The following is a 27,489-nucleotide window of genomic DNA, read 5'->3' on the forward strand; positions in this document are numbered from 1 at the left end:
AGTGTTTATGTTTTAGTCTGGTTCAACAATTGGGTCACTACCCTCCGAGCAGACGGACAGTGTATCGAGTGGTTGGCAAGCGTGTTTAGTGTAACTTTTATTCATTTTACTTGCACTAAAATGAATTAAAAAAATAAAATTAGAGTAATTAATCGATTGAGAACAATCATGTTTTTACATTTTGCATAATGATAAAAAGGAAAACTGAAATATTTCAACCAAAATAAATGAAATATATAAAGAACTAGTAAACACAAACATTCAGATTACAGGGTGTCCACAAAAATTTGTAAAATTTATTTTACTGATTTTGCCCTGACTTTACCAGACCAAAATCCCAAAATTACCTGAAAATATTTTTTTTTTATTAATTTACCTATTTTGCAATTTTCTGAAAGAAATAAGGAAATCAAACCTACAATTCTCATAGCTCCACTTTTTAAAATTTTGAACATATCCTCCAATATACCATTTTATTTTGTGTATGACTATTCAATAAAACACCATTAAGAAAAAAAATTGCTTTCACAGAAGGCAGATAGGAGCATGACATTTTCTCCTCAAATTACTATCACTGGAAAATATCCATGATTTTTCCAGGTTTTCAAGTAAATTCCCTGATTCTCCCTGACTTTCCAGAATGTTAACACCTTGAGATAGGTGCCTTTCAGTCATGAAGCAGCAGAATCAAAGATTTGGAAGAAAATGGATTTTAGTGATGGCTGATTGACACTTCAAAAACCAACTTACGAGGTTCATCATTCTTACAGCTCATTGATCTCGTCAATCCCAAATGAGACCAAGAAATTTTTGTTTTGATCACCACTAATTAAGAATTTAATAATTATATTAAAAGTAAACATAGCATTATCATTGTTAAATATTGGATTTTGTGAGAAAATATATTAACGTCTGTGTGAGATCTTAAAATTATTTTTAGGTACTCAGTACAATGAAATGTCGATTCTATGACATCCGAAATAACACCCCTCTCAAAGAACTTATTGGAGAGGAATGGGGGGGGGGGGGGGGGGGGGGGAAATTGGTCAAAATGTCAAAAATAGGCAGAAAAGTAACTTTGTTGAGTATTTTGGATTCTATGCTTTACAATTCTCTTTGCGAGCATTGTACTAGTTCGCATACGGCAAGATTCTGCAGCTGCCAACTTTCCTTGTATTGCCGACCAGGCAGTATGTCATGACAACCGGGACCGTGTGCTATTAATTGTGTTCATCTCAACATTTACACACGCACAACCCCACACCAGGAGGTAGATATTCCTCCAGTTGTCCAGAAGTAGCAGCGCATGCAATTCTGTCCTTCCCCCATCAGTCACAGAGCTGCAGCTGTTACACACCTGTCCTTTCCCCGACCAACCCCTCCGCAGTTACCTAAACATCCTGTTGAACGCTTCCAAGGATTATATGTATGTTACGAAAAACTTACGGTTTTAGGAGCAGGAGATTTAAAATTCTGGACTAATAGTGTGCTGAAAGATGGACAAAACTGATTGTGTGTGTATCCAGCACTGTGGTGGTAGTACTGAAATCACGTGACTTATTTTGATGACGACGACAAAAAAAAAAAAAAAGTAAATTTTATTTCATTAGCTTAAAATGTCATTGCATCAGTGAATATGTTTACGCAATGTCTTTGTAGTTTAGAAGTACATTTAAGTACATAATCAGCACAGTTTCCCTACGTGTAACAAGTTTACTTTAAACATTCGAGACTCCAGAGACTATGGCTGCTTATGCCAATTTTAACTTTTACATCACTGCATCCACATGAAATAATTCTTTTTCCACAGAGCGTTGCAATATGAATGGGAATGCGGCAGCGGCGATGATGATAAGATGCACAGTGCACGAGATAATGTAATGCAAATTACGCACATAATTTAAAGTTGTTTAGGTTCTCAACCCTACAATGATAAATACCGATACTCTTCCTGTGGGTGCTAGCCACAAGGCAGGCTGTATTCGTAATGTCGTCGCCCAGGAAACCCTACCATCAGAGGGAAGGCAGGCAGCCGGCCGCCTACACGGCCTAACATTCGCTCCCTACTACACGCACGCAACTAATTTCAACCCTGTGTGGACAGCATAAAAGGAAACAAGGATTAGGTAATAAGACTGAAATATCATTTAACATTTAGTAACAAATCTTTTGTTTCCAATACAAGATAAAACTGAAAATGGACTATGCGTATTAATTAAAACTTACGTGGTCCACAGTGTTTCAGCTAATTTAAACGATGAGTTGAAGTTATATAAACATGCACTTGTAAGGTATAATTATTCTCACAAGACATAGGCCTGTTAAAATCAATTAATAATCTAATAAAATAGGTTGTGAATTTTGCTAGAAAATGATGAACACTGACTTCATGGGGGAAAATGTGATTTTTGTGTTTTGGAGTCTAAGTATGGGTAAAAAAAATTAATAAAAATTCCAATAATGACCCTTTTAAAAAGCATGAAGGGTTATATAATAGAGAGTTGATTTGTAAAGCAAGCTCATAAGCATAGTACAACACTTCTACTGACCCGGAAAGTTAATGAAATAAGACTAGACAAATGTCCAAGAATAACTTACAGAGGCGCCATCACATGAAAAGTACAACATGAATTCAACACATGTTTTGAACTTTTATATTTTATATCCACTCACAACATTAAGGACAAATGTTTCCTTTAGATTTTAATGAATCTATTCTTCACAACAATTTTCAAAAAAGGATTAACTAAACCGTCATACTGAAGTACTAACACAGTAATTATATTCATAATCTCATCAGTTCCTTGAGCTACACACATTGTGTTCCTGATTACTGATGCTATGGAGCTACACTGTCCAGACAGGCTGGTAGGCAAGCATTACTGTTTGCAAAACATACACACAAAAAAAACCTTACCACAGTTGCTTACATATAAAAAATGGTTTATTTTTGGACTATTTAATGTTTTTAAAATTGAACATGGTGAAAAAATTTGCAATTCTCTACAAAAATTAATTTATTTAATATATTAAGGTAGAAAAGTGGTCATCATTATATCTAAGTCTTAGAGAACAGAAATGCAACCTTACTTTTTATAAAACAAACATCACACATACAGGGAGAAGCCAAGGTTGATTGTAAATGGAAGCCCATTTTTTAACTTCTATTCAACATTTTAAATTCATTAGTACAGAGATTTTGTAAAATCTATTTATAATCACTGAATTCAATATGGACAGTAAACAACAGGAAAATAACCTTTCTTTCGATGATCACTGTGTCAGACCTGCCAACATTCAAATTTAAAAAATCATGAGGTCCTCGATAAAAATTTTCAGGCCCATAAATACAGGTTAGATATAAAAAACAACAAATGAGGATCTTTAAATTTAAGTGACATACCTGTACATATGTTACATGGTCTCTGCTTCAAAATTTATTTCAACAAATTATAGGTTACAGATTTAATTTAGTTGAACATAATTTAGCGCTGTCGTGTAGTGATCATGCAGGGCCGCAACTAAAAAAGATGTAAAATAACATTCTGCTCGTGTAACAGTATTATCACTGTTCACAGCTTAATTAATTTTTTTATTGGAAGCAATACATTTCACATGTTAGTTGTGTTTTTTTTGTAGAGACATGTTTCACAATGTATCCTCTTCCACTATGCGAGATAGAAAAATCAGCACGGCACACGCTACAAAACGAAAAATTGCTTCCTTTAAGTTACTCGAGTATTGATGGAAACTCGTTACTGTAAGCTTTCGTAAAATTTGTTTTGTAACTTTTACAAACAAAATCTTGGGGCCCCGAAAAATCGTGAGGAAACACTATTTTGGCGTGAGGGCGTGAGATGGACCTTAAAATCGTGAGCCTCACACCAAAATCGTGAGAGTTGGCAGGTCTGCTGTGTGTTTAACTTGCCACAAAAAATGTACCAACAATACACACTGGCAATACCACAAAATATTGACAAAATAACATTTTTATAAAAAAAAATTTACCATTTCCCTGGCTATTTCGAAAACTACCTAAATACACAAATACTCAAAGTAAAAAAAAATAACATACGATACGTCATTTAATTTCCATAAACATTTGTTTGGAACTGATAGCTAGGCAATAACCTAAACCTAAAATCTCCAGTGCAAATATTACACCTATTATACATGCCAATTAGTAGGTTGGCATGAAACAAAAGTCCTAAGTATATGTGCACTATCATAGATCAGCTATTCCTTTCACAAATATTATACACATTTATAACTAATAATATTAATGATAATATTAATAATAATATACATCAGCAACAACTAAATTCATTTTATTTACAAGTGTATTGTACAATTACATTATCTAGTCTTCCGCTATGTAACTGTGCACTAATGTTATCTCCTGATGTAAAGCATTTAATTAAATCTAACAATTTCCATTTAGCATTGACGTAATAACACTGCTTATTTAATCTATTTGAACACACTCAGTACTTGCTGGGTGAAGCTGCGATGAAGACACTTACTAGTCTAATACACATCCTGTGTAACTGTGACTACCAAGAAAGCAGTACGTGGGAAAGATGTTAATTGACCTCCAAAAGTTACAGGGCTTATACTAGTTTTAAAGAAAGAAAAAAAAACACTGATGGTCGGTAATATGAAGTAACCTTTGGGAAGGTAACATTGTCTAAATGACAGTGAACACACAACTGAAGTTGCATCTGGGCACACACAACCATACTAGAGAAACTAATGAAAGTAACAAAGGCAAATGGCTGCGAGTTACGATATTAAAGACACCGTGACATCTTAGAAAATGTTGATTAAGACATGGATCTCTGAAATGAGGTTCATCTTAAATCTGTAGAGACTACACACAACGAAAAGCTAAACACATAAACTTTGGTGATTCAGCTCAACATTTCAAAATTGAGTTAGATTCACTTCCAACAAGAATCTAATGGCTAAGGACCATCAGGTGTTTAACACTACAAATAACTGTTGAGTTAAAATTCAGTTGTGGTTGTTTTGGAATGTTGTGGAATATAGACTGTGGAATGTTATCAGGCATAATCAATCACCTCAACCTTCTTTACCAAGAACCTTTGCACCACTGCATACCCAACTTTACTAAATGTATGTATTTTGAATGACTCGGAACATGAAACTTTAATAGAGTTTGAGCACTCCAAGCCTCAAACAAACAGACAAATATATTAACAGGTGACATTTCAAAGGAACAAAAACACTTAGTAAAGTAACAAAACGAAACAACTGCTTAACACAAAATATGGCTATTTACACAACATTAGAATTCTTCTGTGGATGATCCGGTGTGCGGCGTGCAGGCAAGCCTAGTGCCTACCCGACATTCTGAACGCATCCTTGAGCTCACCGAGCGCAGCCTGTGCTGCGGCCTGGCCTGCCGCCTGCTGTATGCGCTGCATGGCTTGGGGCGTCCCCAGGCCCTGCCCCTGCGAGCGGCTGTGCAGCCCAACCAAACAACAACCAGCCAATCAGCCACCTCCTCCACTCGCGGAGGCCCATTGCCAAGATCCTGTCATACTTCTGGCTTGACACATTCCTACCGCATCTCAGCAATATCTACACTTTCCCAATGCATCAGCAAATTTAACACATTCCTATGGAATCTCAGCAATATCAACCAACATCCTGATAAGTCAACCCTAAAATAATGTAACTGCTCCTCCCTTACTGCATTAAATTTAAAGAGTTAAGTGATGTCAAATCAGTAACAGAGATTTGATGCCTTAAAAGCATGCAATCCATGGAAATAAGTTCTGAGAAACAATGGCTAGAAAAAGGAAACTCCTACTGAGATTGTAGATACAGCATATATGATTTCTGATTAATATTTAGGAACATAACAAAGACTTTCCTAAATGTTTAACATTAAAAATAAATTAACATTATTGACTTAAACATGCACTGAAAAAGTAATATTTGCAAACTTTCAAAAGACTACTGGATACAAATTTCATTCAAAACTTTATTGTGTTTCAAAACAGAAATACTGTAGTCATTGAGAAAACATGTTAATTGACCAAATTGCACATTTTTGTAATTTCAGAAAAAATTTTGTCCTAAAATTATGATAAACACTTCAGGACTAACAACGTAAGGACAAATTATCTTAATTTTTTACATGAATAATTTTACAACAGAACAGTTTTAAATGAATGCTTTTAGAAAAAATTAACAGTAAACTGTATCCCAGTGTCACAATAAATTGTTTAAATACAAACAAATTATGAATATTAATTTCTGGGGACGCACGGTGACAAAGAGCATTCCATCGCTACCATCCTTGGTCAATGGGAACAACTAGAGCGTATGTTCTCTAGGAGCAGGTTGGCAAGTGGCAGCTAATACACACTCTTCCATGTATAGTGAGCGATGTGCATTGTGTTTATGCTTGTGATCAAAGACTAGCAATGTTCTTGTTCAGACAATTTTATAGTCTGACAGTATCAATTTGCTGTAGAGGGATGGACAGCAGGAGAAAAAGAAGAAAAAAAAAACCTGGCTTCCAAAAATTTTCAAGTAACCATGAACCAACATGTTAACAACAGACTCCAAGAGTATCCGAAATACACCATTTTAATTAATTATGTAAAAGTATTAATTAGTCACATTTTTTTTTTACTTAATACTGCAATGGGATGTCCTCAAAATTATTTACTCTAATGTGATTACTTTGAACAGGTTTTTTAACCTAGTTACACCCACCACCTTAGATGTAGAATTGAGTGATTAAGACAATACAGCAAACCACAGACATGTCTTATTTTAAATTCACACAGAGATACTTAAAAAAACTGCACTTGTAATGCACATCAAAACAGCATAAACAAGATGTTTTTATATATTTGTAGTTTGTGGTATGTTTGCAGCTGTGTCGGCTGGTGAATAGAAAATCGGACACCGAAGCCAGATTTACATTAGCCTGCTGTCTGTCCATAATAAGCCAAGTGATTTACAATAGCCTGTACGTCCGACATAACTTTCAAAATCCATGCTACCAACTGACAAAAATGTTTTTAATATAAAGATGGGGGAGGGAGGGAGAGGAATTACTTTTGTAAACATAAGATTCATTTGACAATGATGTAAGCTAAGCACTTACAGTGAAACTTCGCTGATACGAGTAAGGTATATTACAAGAGGTCAAAAGCCAGTTTGCCTGACTGCCGAAACCTCAGTATATTAACACTGTGTTTGTAAGAGTTTTTCTGGTGTCACTTTCACCAACATAGCAAATTATTTAGCAATTTGAAAACAGCCAGCGGCAGGCAGAGGGAAAATAGGGTTTTGCAGCGGACACACAAAAGCTGTCGTTCACAAAGCAAATGTACTAAGAAATAAATAATGTGGCGATACTGGAAGGATGCAGACAGAATGGAAGAGGGCAGATATGTTTTCTTTGCTACAGCCATAGTAATGAAAAAGGTTTTCTCAACTACACAATGCTGTGGCAACATATGTAAGTCAAGACATATATATATATATATATATATATATATATATATATATATATATATATATATATATATATATATATATATATATTTAAGGTGTGGTAATTTAAACCTGTACTTAATGTATTTCATTACTGTTCAGCTATTAACAATATTCATTCTTACAAGTAAATATTATGCCATTTTCATTGCCTGTACTTCGCAGGTTCAACTGTATGCTCAATAATTTTCAACCTGATATTTATTTATTTGTACCTTACGTATGTTTAAAACATCAAACCACAAAATGTATTCAAATACAATTTAAACAATGTTATGAACACATTTAAATGAATTAAAATTCTTTAAAGCATTTTAATGTAGTGAGAGTTGACTGGAATTACTATCCAAACATTTTGGGGGTTAATAATTTCATTCATCCATTGAAAATTAAAGTTTTGGCAAGCTTTTGATGAATTGATTGCCTGACCATGGTCAGATGATAAACAGATATGATAGGCTAGTGTAAATCTGGCTTAAAGATACACAAACTAGATAATTTAAAGTGCATTAAGGTTTGGTATAGTTCAAAAGCATGAAGGATATACCTAGTTCCAGAATGTAATCATTTGATGACACCAGCGAGAATACTTTCTACCTTCCCCTTGGATGCACAGTTTACAATCTCTGGGGAAATAAATAAATGAATAACTAAATAAATTAATGGATATGAAATTCAAACTAAACATTTGCAACAAAAATCTTTGGTTTCTTCCAATGCCTAATTTTTATGATTTTTGAACTGTAGTTTGAATAGATTTCACCATCAAGAAAGCTTATGAATATTTAAATTACTGTTTTAGCACTATTCTATGAAATACAGTTGGCATTGATGAAAGAAACAGATCATAATACCACATTTTTCTGCAAGCATGTCTAGCTTGTAAATATGAAGTACATACACAAGCAACATTTACTACGAATTATAATGATAATAAGTATAAGTAACCCTGCAAGGCAAAGAAAACCACAGTTTTATCGAAAAATATTTCACTGAAACTTTATGACCTTACATACAGTGCAATAGCAACATATATAATTTCTAATTGGAAATACAATAAGTACTGTATATCTTTAAACCAGACACATTTCATTCTTCATGGTGGCAACCAAAAACAATTAAATATACTAGCTAAGATACTGCACAATAGATAAAAATTAAAATTCAGCCTGGTTAATGAAATGTTACTTTTAGTGTTAATGTTAAATTAACATGTGAATGCCAGCTACAATGATGTTGCACAAAAGGGTAAATTATCTAAAATATTTACAGTAGTGATGTCAGTTAAATTTTTTTCCTGGTTCATGGTTTGGTTCTTGTTCTTTAAAATAGGTTCCCGGTTCTCAGTTTTAGGTTAACCTCCACACAATTTCAAGTCGTACCAAAGATACAGTATACCCTACTAAATGGTGTATTTGTTTAACAGGACTAATCAGCGACCTACTGTACCATAATTTAGACCACAAACAAGTCACTTAGCCCCTAGGTAGCACAGTTGCTTCTCATGTCACCAGATGCTGGAGCAGCACTGTACCTACATCCTGTGGTGCAGCAATACCTAGTAATACATACTGACAAATCATTTTTGCTGGTACAGTATTTAAAATAGGCACACCAATAAAATAATTGTTTGAGAAAAATGTAAATACTTGCTTAAAAGAGATTAAGTAAATTATAAAAAAATAAATAATAAAAGCCAATACTGCAGTAGCCACACACCAAATTTATTGCAAGTTATCTATGTATTATATAGGTAAGACCCCAAGTTAACACAGGTATTTAAACAGTAAAGTAATACATGATGTTGGTTGAATTATAAGTAGAGACCCAGAAATGTCTTGCGTAACAAGTCTTAGTGCAGACATCAAAATTCTTGGGTAAAATTGAAAAAATTCTTTAGAAAAAAAAATTATTTAAAAAAGCATACTTAACAAACTAATGAGATGTTACTTTATGTAAATATAACAATATAAAAAAAAATTAAAAAAATAACCCCACTTATATTCTATTTACGACAAAATATTTTCAGAGAAGGTAATTTTAATACTTATTTAATAAAATTGGGTAGAATTTTATATTCATGAAATAATAAAAGGACCCTTTGTTTTACAAAACCCAACCCCTCAGAATACTGGAATTATTGCTTGGGTTGCTTGGCTTGAAAATCTGTGGCTGGCAAAAATGTAGTTGACAGGTGGAAGTGCTGAGGCTGGTATTACCAGCCGGGCGAGCATGGTTCTCTTTTCCGCCCATCATAGGGATGGCGCGTCATCGGTATGACGCTTCGCTACTAAACGCGAGCATGGATCTTTTTTGCCTTCTGGAAGACGCCTTAGCTACGACATGCCCGTCATACGTAAGGCGCAATGGCTTGTCAGTCGTAGACCCGTCATAGCCGTCATAACCTCGTCATACAGCCGACTACGTGTGTAACTTTCATTTAATACTGGGAAATAATTCTTTCAAATGAGTTAAAAAATATATTTTCGTGATATTTAAGGTTTTGCCTCAATTCTAGTTACTCAGAAATTACGTATGTGAGATATACTATGTATCTAAAAAAAAAGTTATGTTTTTCTCTGAACAAACTTCGAAACAACTTGTTTCCGATAATAATCACTCCGCATAAATAAATAGTTTCTATGTTTCGTGTGAATAAGACAAATTGATTCTTTTTTCTCATTATTTTTAACTGCACAATACTCAGTTTACCAAAATATATCGTACTAAAAAAACTGCCATTCTGCCTACTTTTGTCATATCACTTAATAAAAAAATAAAGTTCAGGACAAAATAACGTAATATTTCAACTAGATAGAAGATAACATCACATTAGTTAATTATTCTGTATAAAAGTTAAGTGTAAAACACCTATAAGCGTGTGGCTTATTAAACTTCTAAAAACAACTCATTTCCCCGTCAGCTTCCATACGTGTAATAAAAAGAATCACTTGTAAAAATAAAATACATGCATTGATAAGGTTGAAAATACACAAGAATGCCGCTGATAAATACATAGTAGTCTGATGGTTATTTTAAACCTTCGTTTTATCGCATTTTAAACACAAAGCATTTCCTCCAAACATTTAGTGACTTTTAGGTTAAACCTACTCCCCACCCTCGTTGGTGGCTAGGTTTGCTCCTGCTGTATCGCATATTGAAACGTATTTTATTCACCTAAGATTCGCTCAAATACTTTCAGTATGATAAAATGGTAACAATGTAGGAATAATAGTGTTTCACGTAGAGTTGAGATGTTTCGTGTTTATAGTTCATACGAAAATTGTAATTTGTGAGAGGAGCGGCTTATGCGAAAACAAAGTAATTAATTCCGTTAAAGGATACTTTTAGTTCCTCTACTCTTCTGGTAGTTATAAAATGCAGACACAATACTGTCAACTACAGTTTACTTAATAAATTATATTCAGGCATTTAATTAACACCGACTTCGTGTTATATTGTTTCAAGCTTGCAAGATGCTAAATAAATAATATCATCAGCGTATTCATCCAATACATATGCTACGGTACAAAATAGTGTGAATAAAACTTGCAGTGCACTAGAAAATATGCTATAAACAAGTCTAAGGATAATGTAATTAAATATAACAGTAGTATTTATTTAACAGTGGGACGTATAGCACACCGAGTTGTTTCGGTACCTTCAAATCGGCAAATTAACTTTAACGGTGACGAAAATTACCAAATGATGATCAAATCAGGTCTAGTATTGTTTCATGTCGAGTCACAAAAGTGTTTTGAAATTTTTTTTTCATCATATGATTTAAAGTAATAATAACTGACCATTGAAAACAAAATTAATAATAACGGGCAACACGTTTCACAAGATCGCTAAATAATATTTTCATATTAAAAACTACAAATTTTCACAGTTTCTAATGCACTCCTAAACCTTCTTATATACTATTTAATAATCATAAACGACTTTGCTATGTAAAATGATTTTATTATATTTTGAGACTGAGCAAAAATAGTCTGTAAAACTTATATTTACGGAAAACCAACAGGCGTACAATGAAAAATGATGTAAATATTGAATATAGTTGTGGAAAATATATAATTCGATAGACACATCATGCGTAAGTTTTACGAATGTCCACAATCTTGTTTTCGTGTAGGTAGTTTTCTATTGGCTGTAAATTGCTAGCAGATACACCAACTGCCAAATAAAACACATCCTTTCTGTAAATTCACTGCCAACCTCTGCATATTATCGATTGCCAAGCGGTCGTAGGTAAGGCGCCTTAGCGATGACGGGAGAGATATGACGATGGGATCCGTGCTCGCATTTTCGCGCGGCCGTCATAACTCCGCCTTCATACCGGCGACGCGTCATCGCTATGACGGTGGCGAGGAAAAGAACCATGCTCGACCCACAGCGATGGCAGTTCATTATGATAAATTTAATAATGTCTCATTGCTTATCTAACAGATTTTAATAACAAAAATTATTTTCTTAAATATATATTAAAAAAAACACTGTTAAATAATTAGTAAAAAAAATTATTTTCTTAATAAGTTCAATACTTACAGGTAGGCCCCTATTATATAGAATTATCTCTAGAACCCATACCTAACCCAAACATAGTGTATCCGAAATTCATAGAACTAAAATTTAATTTTACCATTAATTATTACATTTACTTCATAAGTTGAAATACAGTAAAACACGCCTTTTCAGTTTAAAGTTGAGATGCTAGTTATTAAAAAAAAAATTCAACATGTTTCTTAAGTATAAAATCTAATCCTGTGGCCAAAAAAATCACCTACAGCTTAGTTTGCTGCCAAGTTGAAAACAAAAGAAAATTAAAATACCCACATTTATACATTACTTGCATTATCATTGCAGGATCATTAATGAAATTTAATAACTTATTCAATTAAAGACAAATTAAGGACCTTTTAAGGATATTAAGGAGGCATACAAATCCTGTATCTGACACAATGTACCATATCTATGGTTCTGGGTACCATTGTTATGGTGTGTTTATGCTTATTTGTTTAAAGATTATATATATGTATATATGTATATATATATATATATATATATATATATATATATATATATATATATATATATATATATATATATATATTTGTGAAAAGATACAAAAATTCTGGAATGAAATCATTTACAAAGAAATAGGCGAGTGATTTGCAAGTCAAAAACACTTTAAATATATTATTTATGTTTAAAAGTTTGGTAGTTTTTTACAAATTTGTGTCACGATTTTTCCTGGTCTCTAGTTATAATGTCATAAGTAATGTAAAGCTGCCAAATGTGTACATAATACCTACAGTTAACTAGTATTAGACAACTTTAAATCACAGTAGTTTATTTTAAGATAAGTTAAAAAGTATATTGAACTTGTGTTAATTTTCCGGCATTAGCTTTCCATCTGGGTGGGCTAATGCAAGTGGGGAACGGGAGACTGTCGCTAGCAATTTTTAAAGATTTACGACCATTCACTTGTCACGTGGGACTTAAAGTGAAGTAAAAATTACGTGTGCATGTTGGTCACCGGCAATATACCACGGCGTTTTACCAGTAGTCTATTGTATTTTTACCGGAGAAAGGTTTAGCTGTTATGCTTTCTGTGGTACCGCTGCCGAGTTCTGAATATGTATGAAGTACTTTAAGTTATTCTTTGATGTTATTCAATATGTAGTTATTTATTTATTTTTTAGATTTTTAGCCTTTATTGTTGGTTTTATTTTTTATTTTTAATATTGTTTATTTTATTTAATATGAATGTTTACATTTAATGGTCAACAAATGGCAATAACTTTTCTTTTTGATTGAATGTCTAATCATTATAAGATTTTTTCTTTTCTCAGTGCCGGTTAATTTGCTGAGAACCGGCAGAATTGAGAACCGAGAACCAGGACGGCCCATTACTAATTTACAAGTTGTACTAGACTAAAAATGAACATTGACCCCTAGTAAGCATTCATATAAGTGGTTCAATTAAAAAGCACACTTAAATAGTAAACTGCTTACTCTTACCCAGGCAGCATGCTGTTACTAGCATGAGTTTGAGCTATACATGCACAACAACATGACGGGCAAGTGGCTCAGTGCAATGCCAGTGTGCTTGAGGCTGGCACCAGACACAATCAACACGAGGGCAAGACTGCACAGTGTGCTCTGTGCAACAGGGACACTGCAGTTTTCACCTAACTTCCTGGTTTCACTCACAACTCACCATTAAAAATACGTTTCTGGACTGAAGTTTAAGTGTAGAAAATCAGGTAATTACATAGAAATGTGGAAAGTAAGGCAATTTTGATAAGACAATCACCATTTTTTGTGAAACTGAATACCATATTTAAAAACTAAGTAAAAAAACTTAAAATTCCAACTATTGTGATATTTTCTAACCTATTTGCTAGCTATAAAATAACACATAACAATACTCTATCTGTACACATTTTACTATAAAATAATTATATCAAGGTGCAATCAAAAAAATTCTATATAACATCATTTTTGAAACATATATGTATGTGCTCAAATAGTTAATCTTAAAATATCGTTGTTAAGAGAAGCTCAAAGTGACGTAATTAAATCTGAAAAAATGGTTGCCTTTTGGGAGCAAGCCATTTCTTGGGTTTGAAGTGGTACGATTACCCGAAACTTGCACATTATAACTTTTCTTAGTTATTATGCCAATTTTAACAAATCACAAAAACACCTAAAGAATTTGAACATAACGGTTCCACAACATAAGTGAATATTCAGAGGTAATAAAGATTTTTTAATCTACATTATGTACACAAATTGCCATGGAACTGGGTAACAAAAGTATTTACATATATTTATATAGCAAGTATAGAAAACGGGTGATGGTAACAGTAATAGGCCACGTACAATCAATCAACCAACTTAAAGGGAAAAGAAAAATTGTGAATGGAATGTGAAGCTCTTCTATACATTGTTTCACAGCTTACAATAACTGAACTTGAGATTCATGGACCGACGACAAGTAACACCCAGTCACGTACTGTACAACTATGGTTAGTGACGACACATAGAGAGAGCTGCGAACTAAGTGCGGACACTACAGCAGTGAACGGCTGCAGTTACTGACGCCGCCTGAAAGAAGAAAACACATGTCTCACACACGACCAAGCCGGGCTGACTGGCTCCACGCAGTTTCCCTGCATTCCTGCTGCTTCTCATTTGTCTGCATTCACTTTTCAGACATGCATAAACAGTCTTGACCTTTTCCTGCACTGCATTCAGAAATGGGTAACACATTATAATGCTATACAGTCAACTCCCGATTATCCGACGGCGGATTATCCAATTTGCGGCTTAACCGGCGGCTTTTTTTAAGAAAGAATAATTTTAAACAGATAGTAACTTTTCGGTCGCGCAGACTGCTGTGGCGCGCAGTGTGGCAATGCTGTTGGATGACCGAGATAAAAAAAGGTCTGCACCTGTTTTGTTTATGTGCTCCGATTCCTACCCCTCTCCCATGAGTCATCTGGCTGGCGCAGCGCTGTCATGTCGTCTGTACAGTCGCAGTCAATATTGAGTTTCATCAGTCGTGCGCGCAAGATGTCTACTTCCAAACGTAAACAAGTTGTTTTAACAAATGAACAAAAACTACAGGTGTTAAATAAACTGGAAGCTGGTACTTCGGTTAGCCAGCTTTCGAAGATGTATGGTATTGGGGAATCTATAATACAGGATTTGCGAAGTAACAAAGCTAACATAATTGCCTACGCAAGTGCTTCAGACTATGAGCACGATGAAGAAGAGGAAAACTATGAAAACAGCAACGTACAAAGAACTCGATAAAGCTATGTTTGAATGGTTTAGTCAGAAAAGAGCCGAAGGTACTCAAGTGTCCGGTTTAATTTGTGCAGCACCAGCAAGAGTTTTTTGTAAAGAATTTGAAGAATTTATTGAAAAGTAAAATTTACAGCCTGAACAAATCTATAATACAGACGAGACGGGTTTGTATTGGAAATGCCTTCCTTCCAGGACACTAGCTTTTGAAGCAGAGCGTAGTGCACCGGGCCACAAGTCCAGCAAAGAACGATTGACGGCCATGTGTTGCGCAAATACTATCGGGGCTCACAAAGTAAAACACTGTGTAATAGGCAAGGCAAAAAAATCACGCTCTTTCAAAGGGGCTGAGTAAATAAAATTTGCCTGTCTCATATTTTAATCAAAAGGAGCATAGATGGATCGACAAATTTTTAAAACTTGGTTTGATCATAGTTTTGTGCCACAAGTGCGGGAGCACTTACAATCAAAAGGCCTACCACTCAAAGCTGTGTTGCTACTATAGAGCATCCAACTATTAGATTGCAGTGTGGAAGTAAATGGGCACATTCTCTCTCTCTCTCTAACACACACTGATTGCCATTAGCGCTGTCCTTGTTTCTTCGTGCGTTGTTGCCAAATATCAAACAAAATTAAAATTTTAATTTTTGGACCAAGCTTTTTTTTCATATTGTATAGCATCGAAATACGCATCAGGCAATGCTTATTTTGAATACTTAACAATATTTTAAGCGTCCGAAAAAATTAAAAAACATAACTTATTCACTGCGAACTGTTTTTAAGTATTTTGAGATGTTTCACATAAAAAAAAAACCTACATGTGTATTTTATTCAGATTTTTTTTATTAATAAATTAATGACTTAGGACGCCACCGAACAAATGTTAAGACAAAAAATGTACAGGTTTCACTTAAATAATTTTTTTAATATATTGAAATGCATTTTCTCACAAACTGACACATCAAAAAGTTGACCAGCGGAAAAATTTTTTTCTATTAAAAATAGATGGGGGACGAAAGCGTGAAAAATGTTCACAATTAATTGAATTAGTTTTTAAAAGCAGCTCCATCTCAATTGCTTCTACAGTTTCCGTGGAAATAGCTGTTAAAGATGTGTCTTATCAGTACAAGAGCACGCTGCAATAGAGGTTTCTCTCACAAGCTGCCGTTGTAAGAGGAAACAGGGTCGTGTGTTTAGATAAGTAGGGTACTGTCCTGAAAGTAATTTCAAATACATGGCTTCCTTAGTCAACCATGTATTTCCTTAGACACGCATTTCTGAAAACCAGCCTGCCAGTTAGTATCACGTCTCGCGACGAAGCAACGCGTTGTGTCCGGTGACTCGTTACAGTTATAATTTTGAAAAATTATATATTAACATACGTGATTTTATTTTCTACATTTATTTTTATTACGTACATAAAAAAAATATGGAAGATAGAACACCGAAAAGAAATTATATCGGTAGGCTATGCGGGAGGGAGCGAAAGATTGTGTTGAATGTATTTGAGTATTTTTCAAAAAATATGAGTGTGTGCAATGCAATTGAAAAAGCTTCCAAAGCAACCGGCTGTTCCGAACGAACCATTTACAACAAGGACGGAACTGCAGCCACATGGTACCCTAAGTACGCCTGGTAAGGTAAAATCAAAAAGGAAAGACAAACAGAAAAATTGCAGAAAAAAAACTTACGATGGCATTGCGCAGAGTGGGCTACGGTGGATCGTTCACACTTTTTTGTTTGCTAACATTCCTCCCACTTTAAATGTCATTTTAGCAAAAGTGAATAGTGACGAATCACTGCCAGATTTCTCTCGTACCACCCTGCATAGGTTCCTTCACGACATTGGGTTTGAGTATTTAAGAAGAGGAAACAATCAAGCATTCATAGAACGTGACGACATAATTCGGTGGCGGCATACCTACTTGAGAGAAGTAAAAAGATTTAGGGATCTAGGAAAACCAGTTATCTATACAGATGAATCTTGGGTAAATGTGGGGCTCAGTGTGGAAAAGGCATGGAAAGATACAACAGTGAAGAGCGCTCGACAGGCAGCCATTGAAGGCCTTAGTTCAGGCTTTAAATCTCCTACAGGACGAGGTGCACGTTTTGCATTAGTGCATGCAAGTAATGAGGATTGTTTTCTTCATAATGCTGCCCTTACTTTCTTGTGCAAAAAGAACACAGCTGACGCTCATGATGAAATGACTGCAGATGGGTATGAAAAGTGGTTTGCCGAATAACTTTTGCCAAACACTCCAGAGGGATCTGTTATTGTTTTGGATAATGCGTCATACCATAGCAGGATGTGTGAACCGATTCCCGTGCAACGTTGGCGTGTGGGGGATATAAGACAGTGGCTCACGGAGAAAAGCATTCCTTATGATGCCAGTATGATTAAGTGGGAATTGCTACACATAGTAGGACGAGAAAGGCACAAGTACAAGAAATACAAATGTGAAGAAATAGCCAAATGCGTAGGTCGAACTGTACTTCGCTCGCCCCCGTATCATAGCGAGCTAAACCCTATTGAAATGGTATGGGCCCAAGTGAAATCGTTAATAAGACTGCATAACACAACTTTCAAGCCACATGATATGGAGTCCTTAATAACAAAGGGTTATGACCACGTATGAAAAGAAAACTGGAAAAATTACTATGTAAAAACTGTGAAAAACATGGAAGAAGAGCTGTGGAGAGCTGACGAACTTCAAGAGGAAAGATTTTTGATAAGTTTAGCCTCGTCCAATTCATCCCAGTCATCTCCATCGCCCCAACCCCATTCTTCTGGTCAGCTCTGTGCGACTCTTATGGAAGGGGTATCAACATTGGTCAGCGGTAGCGATAGTGATTAAAAGGTATGTGATGATATTAATTTTTTAATCAAGTTAACGTTACATTTATAGTATAAATTCCTATGAACGAAATGTGTGTGAACAGATTCTCGTTGTAAGTTAAAGTTAAAAAAAATTCCTTATCGGCACAGCCTAAAGGTGCAGGAAGATATTGCTGATTATATTTCTTTACATTTTTATTATTTATTTGATTTGTTACATGCCACACCAACAGCACAAGGCTCCAACGGTGGGCACAACATGTAAGACAAGTAAAAAAACAAATACAGTAACAGAACAAAAATAAGAACAAAACAATTATAAGAACAACAAATAGTAGGACAAAAACAAAGACAAGACAACATAACATACAAATATCCATATGAGAGCTTAAATTCTAAAAATTACTTAAAATAACAAAAATGTTTCATGAGAGTACTAAATGTATAAGTACAGAACATATAATATTATGTAGATAAATACAGTTGGTATCCTTAGATTAATATATCTGGTATTAAATAATATAGGTAAAAACATTAGAGCATAAAGATAATTAATCTTTGGATGCCGAAAAAATAATATTTTTAACAAGTTTTTTCTCTCTGGTAGGTTGTAAGTGATTAACATACTTATTATATATTAACATACATATTAAAATTGTTAACAAGTCTATATATAATATCATTTGTAATTAAAAGTGTGCACAAAAAAGGTGGATTACAGCTATTAAAAGAAGGAATTTTAATGCCAGTAACATCAAATATATGAGGACATATAAGATTACCATAATAACAATTGAAGACAAAAATGGAATCTAAGATCTTTCTTCTAGTTGATAATGAACCAAGGAGGGAATTTAAATCTATGTTATTGATGGTATTTAATTTTTTGTTAATATAGTCAGATACTTTAGATTGAATCCTGTCAAGCTTTTCAATATCAGTGTTATTGATGCTATTCCATATAATAGAATATAGAACCATATTCAAGTTTTGATCTTATTAGAGCTGTATAGAGGGAGAGAATAGAGTCAATATTGGAGGTGTTAAAGGTGATAAATTTAATTAGACCAAGTATTTTGTTAGATACCGAGATAATGTTTTCAATGTGAAGATGAAAAAATAGTTTTTGATCCAGTAAAATTCCTAGGTCTTTGACATGTTGAGATTTTTTAATAGGTGAGTTATCAAATTTGTATTCATATTGCAACGGGTAGGTTTTTCTAGAGAAGGTAATGATAGCAGTTTTTTCCATGTTTAGATTGACCAAATTATTTGTGCACCAATTTGCAATTTCTGTAATATCACATTGTAGTAGATAGCTGTCATGATATGAAGAGATTTTTCTATATATCTTTAAGTCATCAGCAAAAAGAGTGCCAACTGAGTTCTGTAATCCAGATGTTATATCATCAATGTAGATATTGAAAAGTAAAGGAGATAGTGTGCCACCTTGAGGGACGCCAGAAGGAGTTGGGTGGAGATCAGAACTTATATTCTGTAGGGAAACATAAAAGTTTCTGTTATTTAAATAGCTTGTTAACCATGATAAATATTTATCACTTAGCCCAATTTTGGAACATTTGCTTAGTAGTATTTGATGATTAACAGTGTCGAAAGCTTTAGCTAAATCAAAGTAACAAACATCTACCTACTTGACCACGTGTGATGACTTCTGAATAAATAGGATTAAGAAAGGAGACTAAGTTTGTCATGGTTGTTTTACCTGTTCTGAACCCATGCTGTGAATCAGACAATCTATTATTTACGTTAAACGCTAAGTGTTTAAATATTATTTTGTCAATAATTTTGGCAAATCCATTTAACAGGGATATAGGCCTATAATTTGAAACAATAGAAGTTTTGCCCTTTTTGTGTACAGGAATAACCTTGGCAATTTTCCATTTATCAGGGTAGATGCTATTTAGAATACTGAAATTATATATATGCTGTAAGAGAGGAGCAAGGATTAAGGAGCAACCTTTGATAATAAAATTTGGTATGTTATCAGGTCCTGTGGACAATGTAGATTTTATGGTTTTTATACTCCATAGGACTAAACTAATCGAGATATTAGACATTGGAATATTGTATGAACAACAAGGAGATATGATTTGGTTATCTGTGTTTTTTGTAGTAACATAGACACTTGAAAAATATTCAGCAAAGGAATTCGCAATTAAATAATTATTATTCGTAATTGAGTTATTAATTTTAATTGAGGGATGTTGACTATAACCCTTTCTCATTATTTTAACATAATTCCAAAAATTTTTAGGGTTTTGCTTAATTTTATTGTTAATATTACAAAGCCAGTTTGTTTTATCCCTACACATAAGTGATTTAGTTTCCTTGCGGTAATCTGAGAATAATAAATAGTAAAGAGGATTCAGATTTCGTTTATATAATTTATGATAGTGCAATTTCTTTTTAAGAGATTTTATTAGTTAGTTGGAATACCATAGGGGATATTTTGTAGCCTTTTTAATAGTAGTAGGTACATATAATTCTATAAGATCATTCATTGTACACGTTAAGTAGTCAACCATGGTATTTATATTTTTAGAATTGTCTAAATTGACCAGTCATGGTCCCTAAGAGCAATAAAAAGGCCGAGATAGTCACCAATCTTATAGTTTTTATATGAAGACGATGTATTATCGTTTGACATATCATCAAATTGGAAGTTTATCTCTAAGGCAGGATGAAAACTATCTTCTTTAACTAGTGGTTCCAGAGCTTTGCTAACCAGACATGATTCAATATTAGTGAGACATAGGTCCAAGGTCCGAAGGTTGAGTATGATTAAGCTGAATTAAACCTCTTGCTGATACAAAGTTGATTAATGATCTGGCTTTCGACTTAATATTTGATTGAACTATATTTTGGGTATGCAATTAAGGCCAGTCAATGCCTGGAACATTAAAATCATCAATTATTAATAAAGAGACAACAGAATGCACAAACTTATCTTCAAGGGCTTCAAAGTATGAAGTGTAAGCTGAAGGAGTTGTTTGAGGGGGAATATAAATATTCTCAATGATTAAAGGTTTATCATGTGTTTTTAAATTTATCCAGACAGCTTCTATTCCTGGGTATTCATATTCATGGGTAGATGTTACATTTTTGAATTTATGTTTATTAACAGCAGTCAGGACACCACCACCTCTACTCTTCAGAGTTAATACAGGGTCCCTATCAGTTCTGTAAATAAGGTAATTATTGTTGAAATAATGAGAATTCAGACTATTATCGGTGAACCACGTTTCAGTTAGACATACTAAATCATTATCACTACGCGAGATGATTTCAAAAAATTCAATTGATTTGGTTCTCAAGCCTCTTACATTCTGATAAAATAAAATAAACTCCTCGTTGTTAGGTTTCACACTGAACTAGTGAGAAGCCCCTCCAGGCGCTAAGGCAGAAGTAGGAGCAGATGTAGGCTTAGAAATAGCAGTAGAATTAGTTGCGATGTTACAGGTAGAGGTGCTTAGTTCCTCGGTAGTGGATGAGTTGCTCAAGATTTGTTCTGGGTGTAATTTAACATAGAAGGGGCTGATTAGGCAGCCGCTGGGCCAAAAAACAATGTTATTAATTCGACTGAAGTCCTCATCTAAAACCTAAACATAGAAGGAGGCATATGAATTGAATTTAGTTTTCATCTTCGTTACTTTAATATGATCTAAGTTCAATTCACTTGAAATGTATTTTTTTATTTCTTGTTCTTTTAACACTTGGGTCGAAACGAGTCACAAAAAGAGATTTCATTCTTTTGGGTGCTGGTTTGGGAAACATTTTAAGTGTGGAAATGTTACGAATCCCAATTTTCATAGGCGTTTAATTCATTTCCGTTGAGCGTTTTATGTCACTGGTATCTCTTGTGTTGGACTTGCGCCTATGTTCTACTAACGTGAATGGTATACTGTCAACACGTTCTTTGTCATCGTGTCTCATGACGCAGCGTGATTCCTGCTGACTGATAAGTAGGTCACGCGGCTGGCTGCGGTTTCCCGTGTCTCGTTGAGAAATTACACGTTCCGCTGTCTTGTGATTGGAAAAATTCTTAATTACTTGACTATAAGTTGCATTATGGTCTTTACTTGATGATAAATGTTCCTTTATTTGTATCATTTCTTGCTTAATTTTGACAGTTTCTTCTCTGGAATCAAGGAGTAGTGTTTTTAGCACGAGGTTCTCACTTTTTAGTTCATCAACTTTGACACTTAGAGAATTCACTAGATTATATAGAGCTTCCATATTTATTTGATCTGACTTTAATGGTTCGATACGCAGCTCATACATAGGTTTATCACATGATCCCGTCGCATTAGTAGGAGTATTTTTCGTGGGTAATCGAAACATACTCGGATGAGTTAGATCGTGATTAGAAGTACACGCATCACTTAGGGTTGAGGGGAACCCCAAGAAGTCAGACTGATTAAGCAGCGAATTATTAATACTGGTTTTGTCACAAAACAACAGATATACACGGAGCGCGATCGCACACACACGACCGTCCGCTTTGAATACACGGCGGCTACTGAACAGAACAAATAGGGATTTTTATATCCTTAAACCCATATATTTTTTTCTTCCCCTTGCAGTAATGGTTGCTACAAAAATATTTTAATTGAATCTTGAACATAATATGTAAAATGTATGAAATAAATACGAAGGAATTTAATAGCGATCATGGTACAAAATTTTGGATTATATTTCTACCCTTCTCAACACCAAGCATCTTATCAAACATTGTTTTAGAAAAAAGTTTTGGAAAATAATTATGATATTTACAAACAATTTAAACAGATTTGATAAGGTGTCTAATAAGGCACTTACGTTTTTATTGTCTGGTAAAATTTTTTTTCGAACCCATGCAGTTATGGCTGGTCATATCAAAAATTTATTTAGAAAACATTTTTTGGCATTAGGTACTCCGAGTTATCATACGTTAAAACGGATGCGATATTATTCATATTATGGGAGTTTGCGATTTTTCTGTTTTTCAAAACATCTTCCCCATTTCGACCCAATTGTTACTTGACCGAGAATTTCCATTACCGTATTTTATTTATCATTTTTGACATGACTTGTCCAAAAATATGGCATTTATCGGACCCATGAAAATGTGATATATATATATATATATATATATATATATATATATATGGGATTTTTAGAACATAAAAGAGGCATTATTACAAATTCATATGTGTAATAGTATAAAATTTTATAAATTACGATATGATTACTTAAAATGCTTCTTGTTTGATCCGAATTACAAAGACACACATCTCCTGAAATTCGTAATGTGTTAAGAGATTTGGCAACAGCACGCGCCATAAGCCGTGTACTGTAATCTAAGAGTGGGACGGGCTATAGACAATGCGCCATTACATCCTAGTGCAGAAGTTTTGAAATCAGACGATGGGCAAATATTCGTTAAATATATGCCACCTAATGTGTGTGACGTCTCATTCAACCCATGGATCAAGGGGTTATTGCAACAATGAAGAAACTGTACAGGGGCAGTCTTCTTAGGCGACACATCAACGAGGGTATGATCTCAAGACATTCTGGAAGAAGTTAACTGTACTGGATGCTATTTATGAAATTTCAAAAGCATGGAATTTAATCAAGTGTACAACCATCACTAAATCATGGAAGAAAATTTTCCCTGACATTGAAATTGATTTCACAGGGTTTGAGGAAGACGAATTTTCCACAGAGAAGTTGGCGGATTCTTTACGTCGCATGGAAAGGTGTGAGAATGTTGACAGTGATTGCATCGACACGCCCAAGGTCACACGGGAGAAACAGATGACAGTGCTCCTGAAGATAGTGATGGTGACCTGATTCCACAGAAGCGTATTACACACTCAGCAGCTCTGGAATGGGCTGATAATTTGCTGGATTATTTAGAGCAGGAAGATGATACACTATTGTCAGACAAACTTACCTTAAGAAAAATTTGTAGCGCGATTAGAAGAAAAGAAAGCACATCGCAAAAACAAAAGTCTATAACAGATTTTTTTCAATCAAAGTAGCCTGTATTGTTTAGCATACATAACAGCTGTACAATAGAATGTACCCCTACTACACCTATGTACATGCATTTATGTTTACATATTTGCCAATTGTATTTGTGTTGGCCTAAATAATTTTTGCGTGTTTAAGATGTGCAAATATTTTTGCGTGTTTTTAATGCTTTAATATTTCTATAAATAAACATTCTATCTTTCCTCAATTCTTGTTTACATTACATTTTCATATGCACATACAGACATTTTTTCGCCTGAGCATTTTACTTAAATGCACTCGACTACCTCATTTCTTATTCCAAACGGCCGGAAAGTCAACAGAAAATTGCTGTGTGTGCACCAAACGCAAGTAAAATGAGTGTCTATGTAATGTTTGACAGTAATGAGATGTGGAAGTGCATTATGTAACTACCCCACACAGTTTGTTCGTTTGCTTTATTGCATCTGTTATTTTTCTTACATAACTACAAAGATATTGAACAATTGCATAAATTAGTACATATACACAATTTCATATAATGATATACTAATGCTGTACGTATGTATACTGGCACATAATAGTACATCCATATATTACTAGTATTATTCACTGTAACACATTACCGTACTTCCGATTGCCTTCCGTCGCGGCCGTGGTCTTTTACATGATAAGGGGGGTGGGGACTGACCATTTTTGTTTACATTGCGCGGTAAAAAAATGGTTAAAGTGTATTATCCGGCTTTTTGGGTTATCCGAGGCCTCGGCCCCCTTCATTACTGCGGATAATCGAGAGTTGACTGTAATTACAAACTTCAGGAAGAAGTTTATTTTGCAATGCCTTTCTTTGGAACTAATACTGATACTTTAGATGTGCAGCGAAATAATACTGTAATGAGAATGGTCTGTAATGACCAAAAAATACCAACAATACTAAAATTACACTTCATACAATTACTGGATGGTAGATAAACTGCTGGAGACACCATATTGTTCTCACTTGCAACCTGATTTAACAGACTAGTTACACTGATCTTATACAGGCTTACAGTGGGACACCATTGCTAAGTACCTCACTTTAAAGATCTTTCTCATCTTTAAGTATATACAAGGCATATTTTTTAAGTAAGAACTATTTGGAAATTAGGCCGCTGCAGCGCTGCAGTCTGCATTTTGCACATGCGAACTGTGTACCTAGATCTGTTGGCCAGGCACAAACGCTATTACGGAAACATTTGACCATTTTTACTTTTGTTTGTATTTAAAATGCTCCGCTGATTGAGAATCCTGCTGACTGTGAAATAAGTGCTGTGATTCGTTTTCATAGTCTTAAAGGCGTGACAGTGGCTGAAATTCGTCAGCTCATTGAAGTGTATTGAGAAAACATTCAGATAATGAAGAATACGTAAAACATCTGTTTGGATAAATTTATAATTTCGTAAAGGCTATGTTTTAAAACCAGCAATAAATATATGTCAGATTCCTGAACAGAATGGAAAACTGCAGATCACGTTAAAAAATAAGTTTTGATGTATAAATTTTATTTTTTAGACTCTGAAATTGAATATAGTGTCAGTTCTTGTCAGCCAATAATAATTAAACATGAATTAATGGGGGAATATCATGTATTGGACATTTGATTAAAAAAAACACTAATCAGCATTTAGGATAGGGGCTAAATAAAATAATTACACGAGGCGGATACGTAACACATACCATACAAAAATAAAAATTATTGTTGAAAATGTTAGAATTTTCATAGTTTTTAAATCACCCTAAAATGCTTTATGATATGCTTGATGCCAGAGACTTGGCGAGACTCTGTTTCAATTTTTAATTATTTGTTGAAGGTGTTCCTTAGCTTTGTACAAGCTTCTGAGCAACACTTTTCAGCGGCTCATAGCAGTTCCAAGCCATGAGGCAGGGCTCTCGCCAGCTTGCCGGGACCTTAAGCAAGCAGCAGGAGAGTGGTGGAACCCCTTGTGGTCCCGCAGTTATGAAAATGACTTAAGAGCAACCAGTTTCATTTCCACTTCCATTCCCAATCACCAATTCAACATTTCAAAATTTTTACCCCAATTTATAACAATAGTACTTATTGTAACCTTCTGCCTCCTCACGCTACCCGCCAAACCCAGTGCAACCAAAACACAGGACTAGTTTAGAAAAAAAAAACATTTTCTATTAAATTCCCTACTAGTCATTTCATGCAAACACAATAGTTTTTAAAAAGATGTTTATCATCATTAATTTTTCACACCAAAATTAACCCTTTTAAAAAAATTATTTTCATTTTTGACCCTGTGGTTTCTAAGAACCTCTGTATGGTATTTATGCTTAGAAAATAACATCATCATTACTTAAGTGATTTCGCCCTACAAACGTACCACTTGATTTATTTGTGGGACACGTTTAGAAGAACAACATTTATTTAAAAGGAGCTGGAAATGCAATAAGTAAGTAAACCTCAAAATTTGAGAAATGCAACAAAATTTGTAGTAGTGCAAATCCAAGCTTCGCGTGATAAGTGGTTCTCCAGATATAGGCCAGCAAAGTATGGGAAGCAACGGTATGTAGCATCACAAGTTACGCAAGGCCAGTCTTGCCTGTGTCTAGCTTACGGTACGCATAACACATTGTCCACTTTTCTGCGTACCTTACATTCCCAATTTCTCGTGAAGAAATAATCTTTAGCTAAAAAATTACTGTAATGTAAATGTAATAATGGATCACAGGTGGTGTGTTTTTAGCTGCAGAAATAACTCCTTATGAGATAAGAACAGGGTGATTGATCACTAGTCGAGAATCAGATTCCATGTTTTTTTTTTCCAGGTTATACCAGGGTATTTTTTAAAAATTTTCTGGATTTTACAATAACCAATAAGAGAGTAAAAAATTACTTTTTTTTTAATTTTTGTAATATATGGTGATACAAGCATAAATTTGCACACACAGGAAATTTATATGAAACAAAAATGGACAAAAAGTAATGATTACAAACAAAGTGTCATTTTACTAAACACAATGCGGAAGAAGCTAAATAAACAAACTAAAAAAACTTTTGAAATAAAGGCACTTTCAGACATATTTGAGGTGATAATTTCAACCGTCCGTCAGTCGAAAATTAAAGCTTGGAACGGTTTTGACGGATGAAATTTTGCCATCTAATTGACTGGATGTCACGTGATTGACAGATGGACGGGTGACGCATGCATGGCACGGATTCTGTGTGAGTCCAGCTCAAGTATAAACATTAAATAAGATTATTTAAAAAGCCT

General features: G+C 34.3%; 1 protein-coding gene across 5 annotated transcripts in view; it reads right to left on the minus strand.

Annotated features, from left to right (window-relative positions):
- LOC134527482 (dynamin) overlaps positions 1–27,489 on the minus strand; it is a 269,590-nt gene that overhangs the window by 11,534 nt on the left and 230,567 nt on the right. For 2 of the 5 annotated variants that reach the window (XM_063360188.1, XM_063360185.1), the window contains one exon: positions 1–5,484. This exon is cut by the window's left edge and continues 2,144 nt beyond it. The exons of 2 other annotated variants lie outside the window; for them this stretch is intronic. In XM_063360188.1, the coding sequence (XP_063216258.1) occupies positions 5,355–5,484 (130 nt within the window). In that variant the 3' untranslated portion in view covers positions 1–5,354. Of the gene's footprint in view, positions 5,485–13,985; positions 14,656–27,489 lie in introns of those variants that run through there. One more of the 5 variants, XM_063360187.1, reaches the window with a different exon arrangement.

The sequence above is a fragment of the Bacillus rossius genome, chromosome 1 (assembly GCF_032445375.1).
Source record: "Bacillus rossius redtenbacheri isolate Brsri chromosome 1, Brsri_v3, whole genome shotgun sequence".
In the NCBI taxonomy this organism is placed as follows: Eukaryota; Metazoa; Arthropoda; class Insecta; order Phasmatodea; family Bacillidae; genus Bacillus; species Bacillus rossius.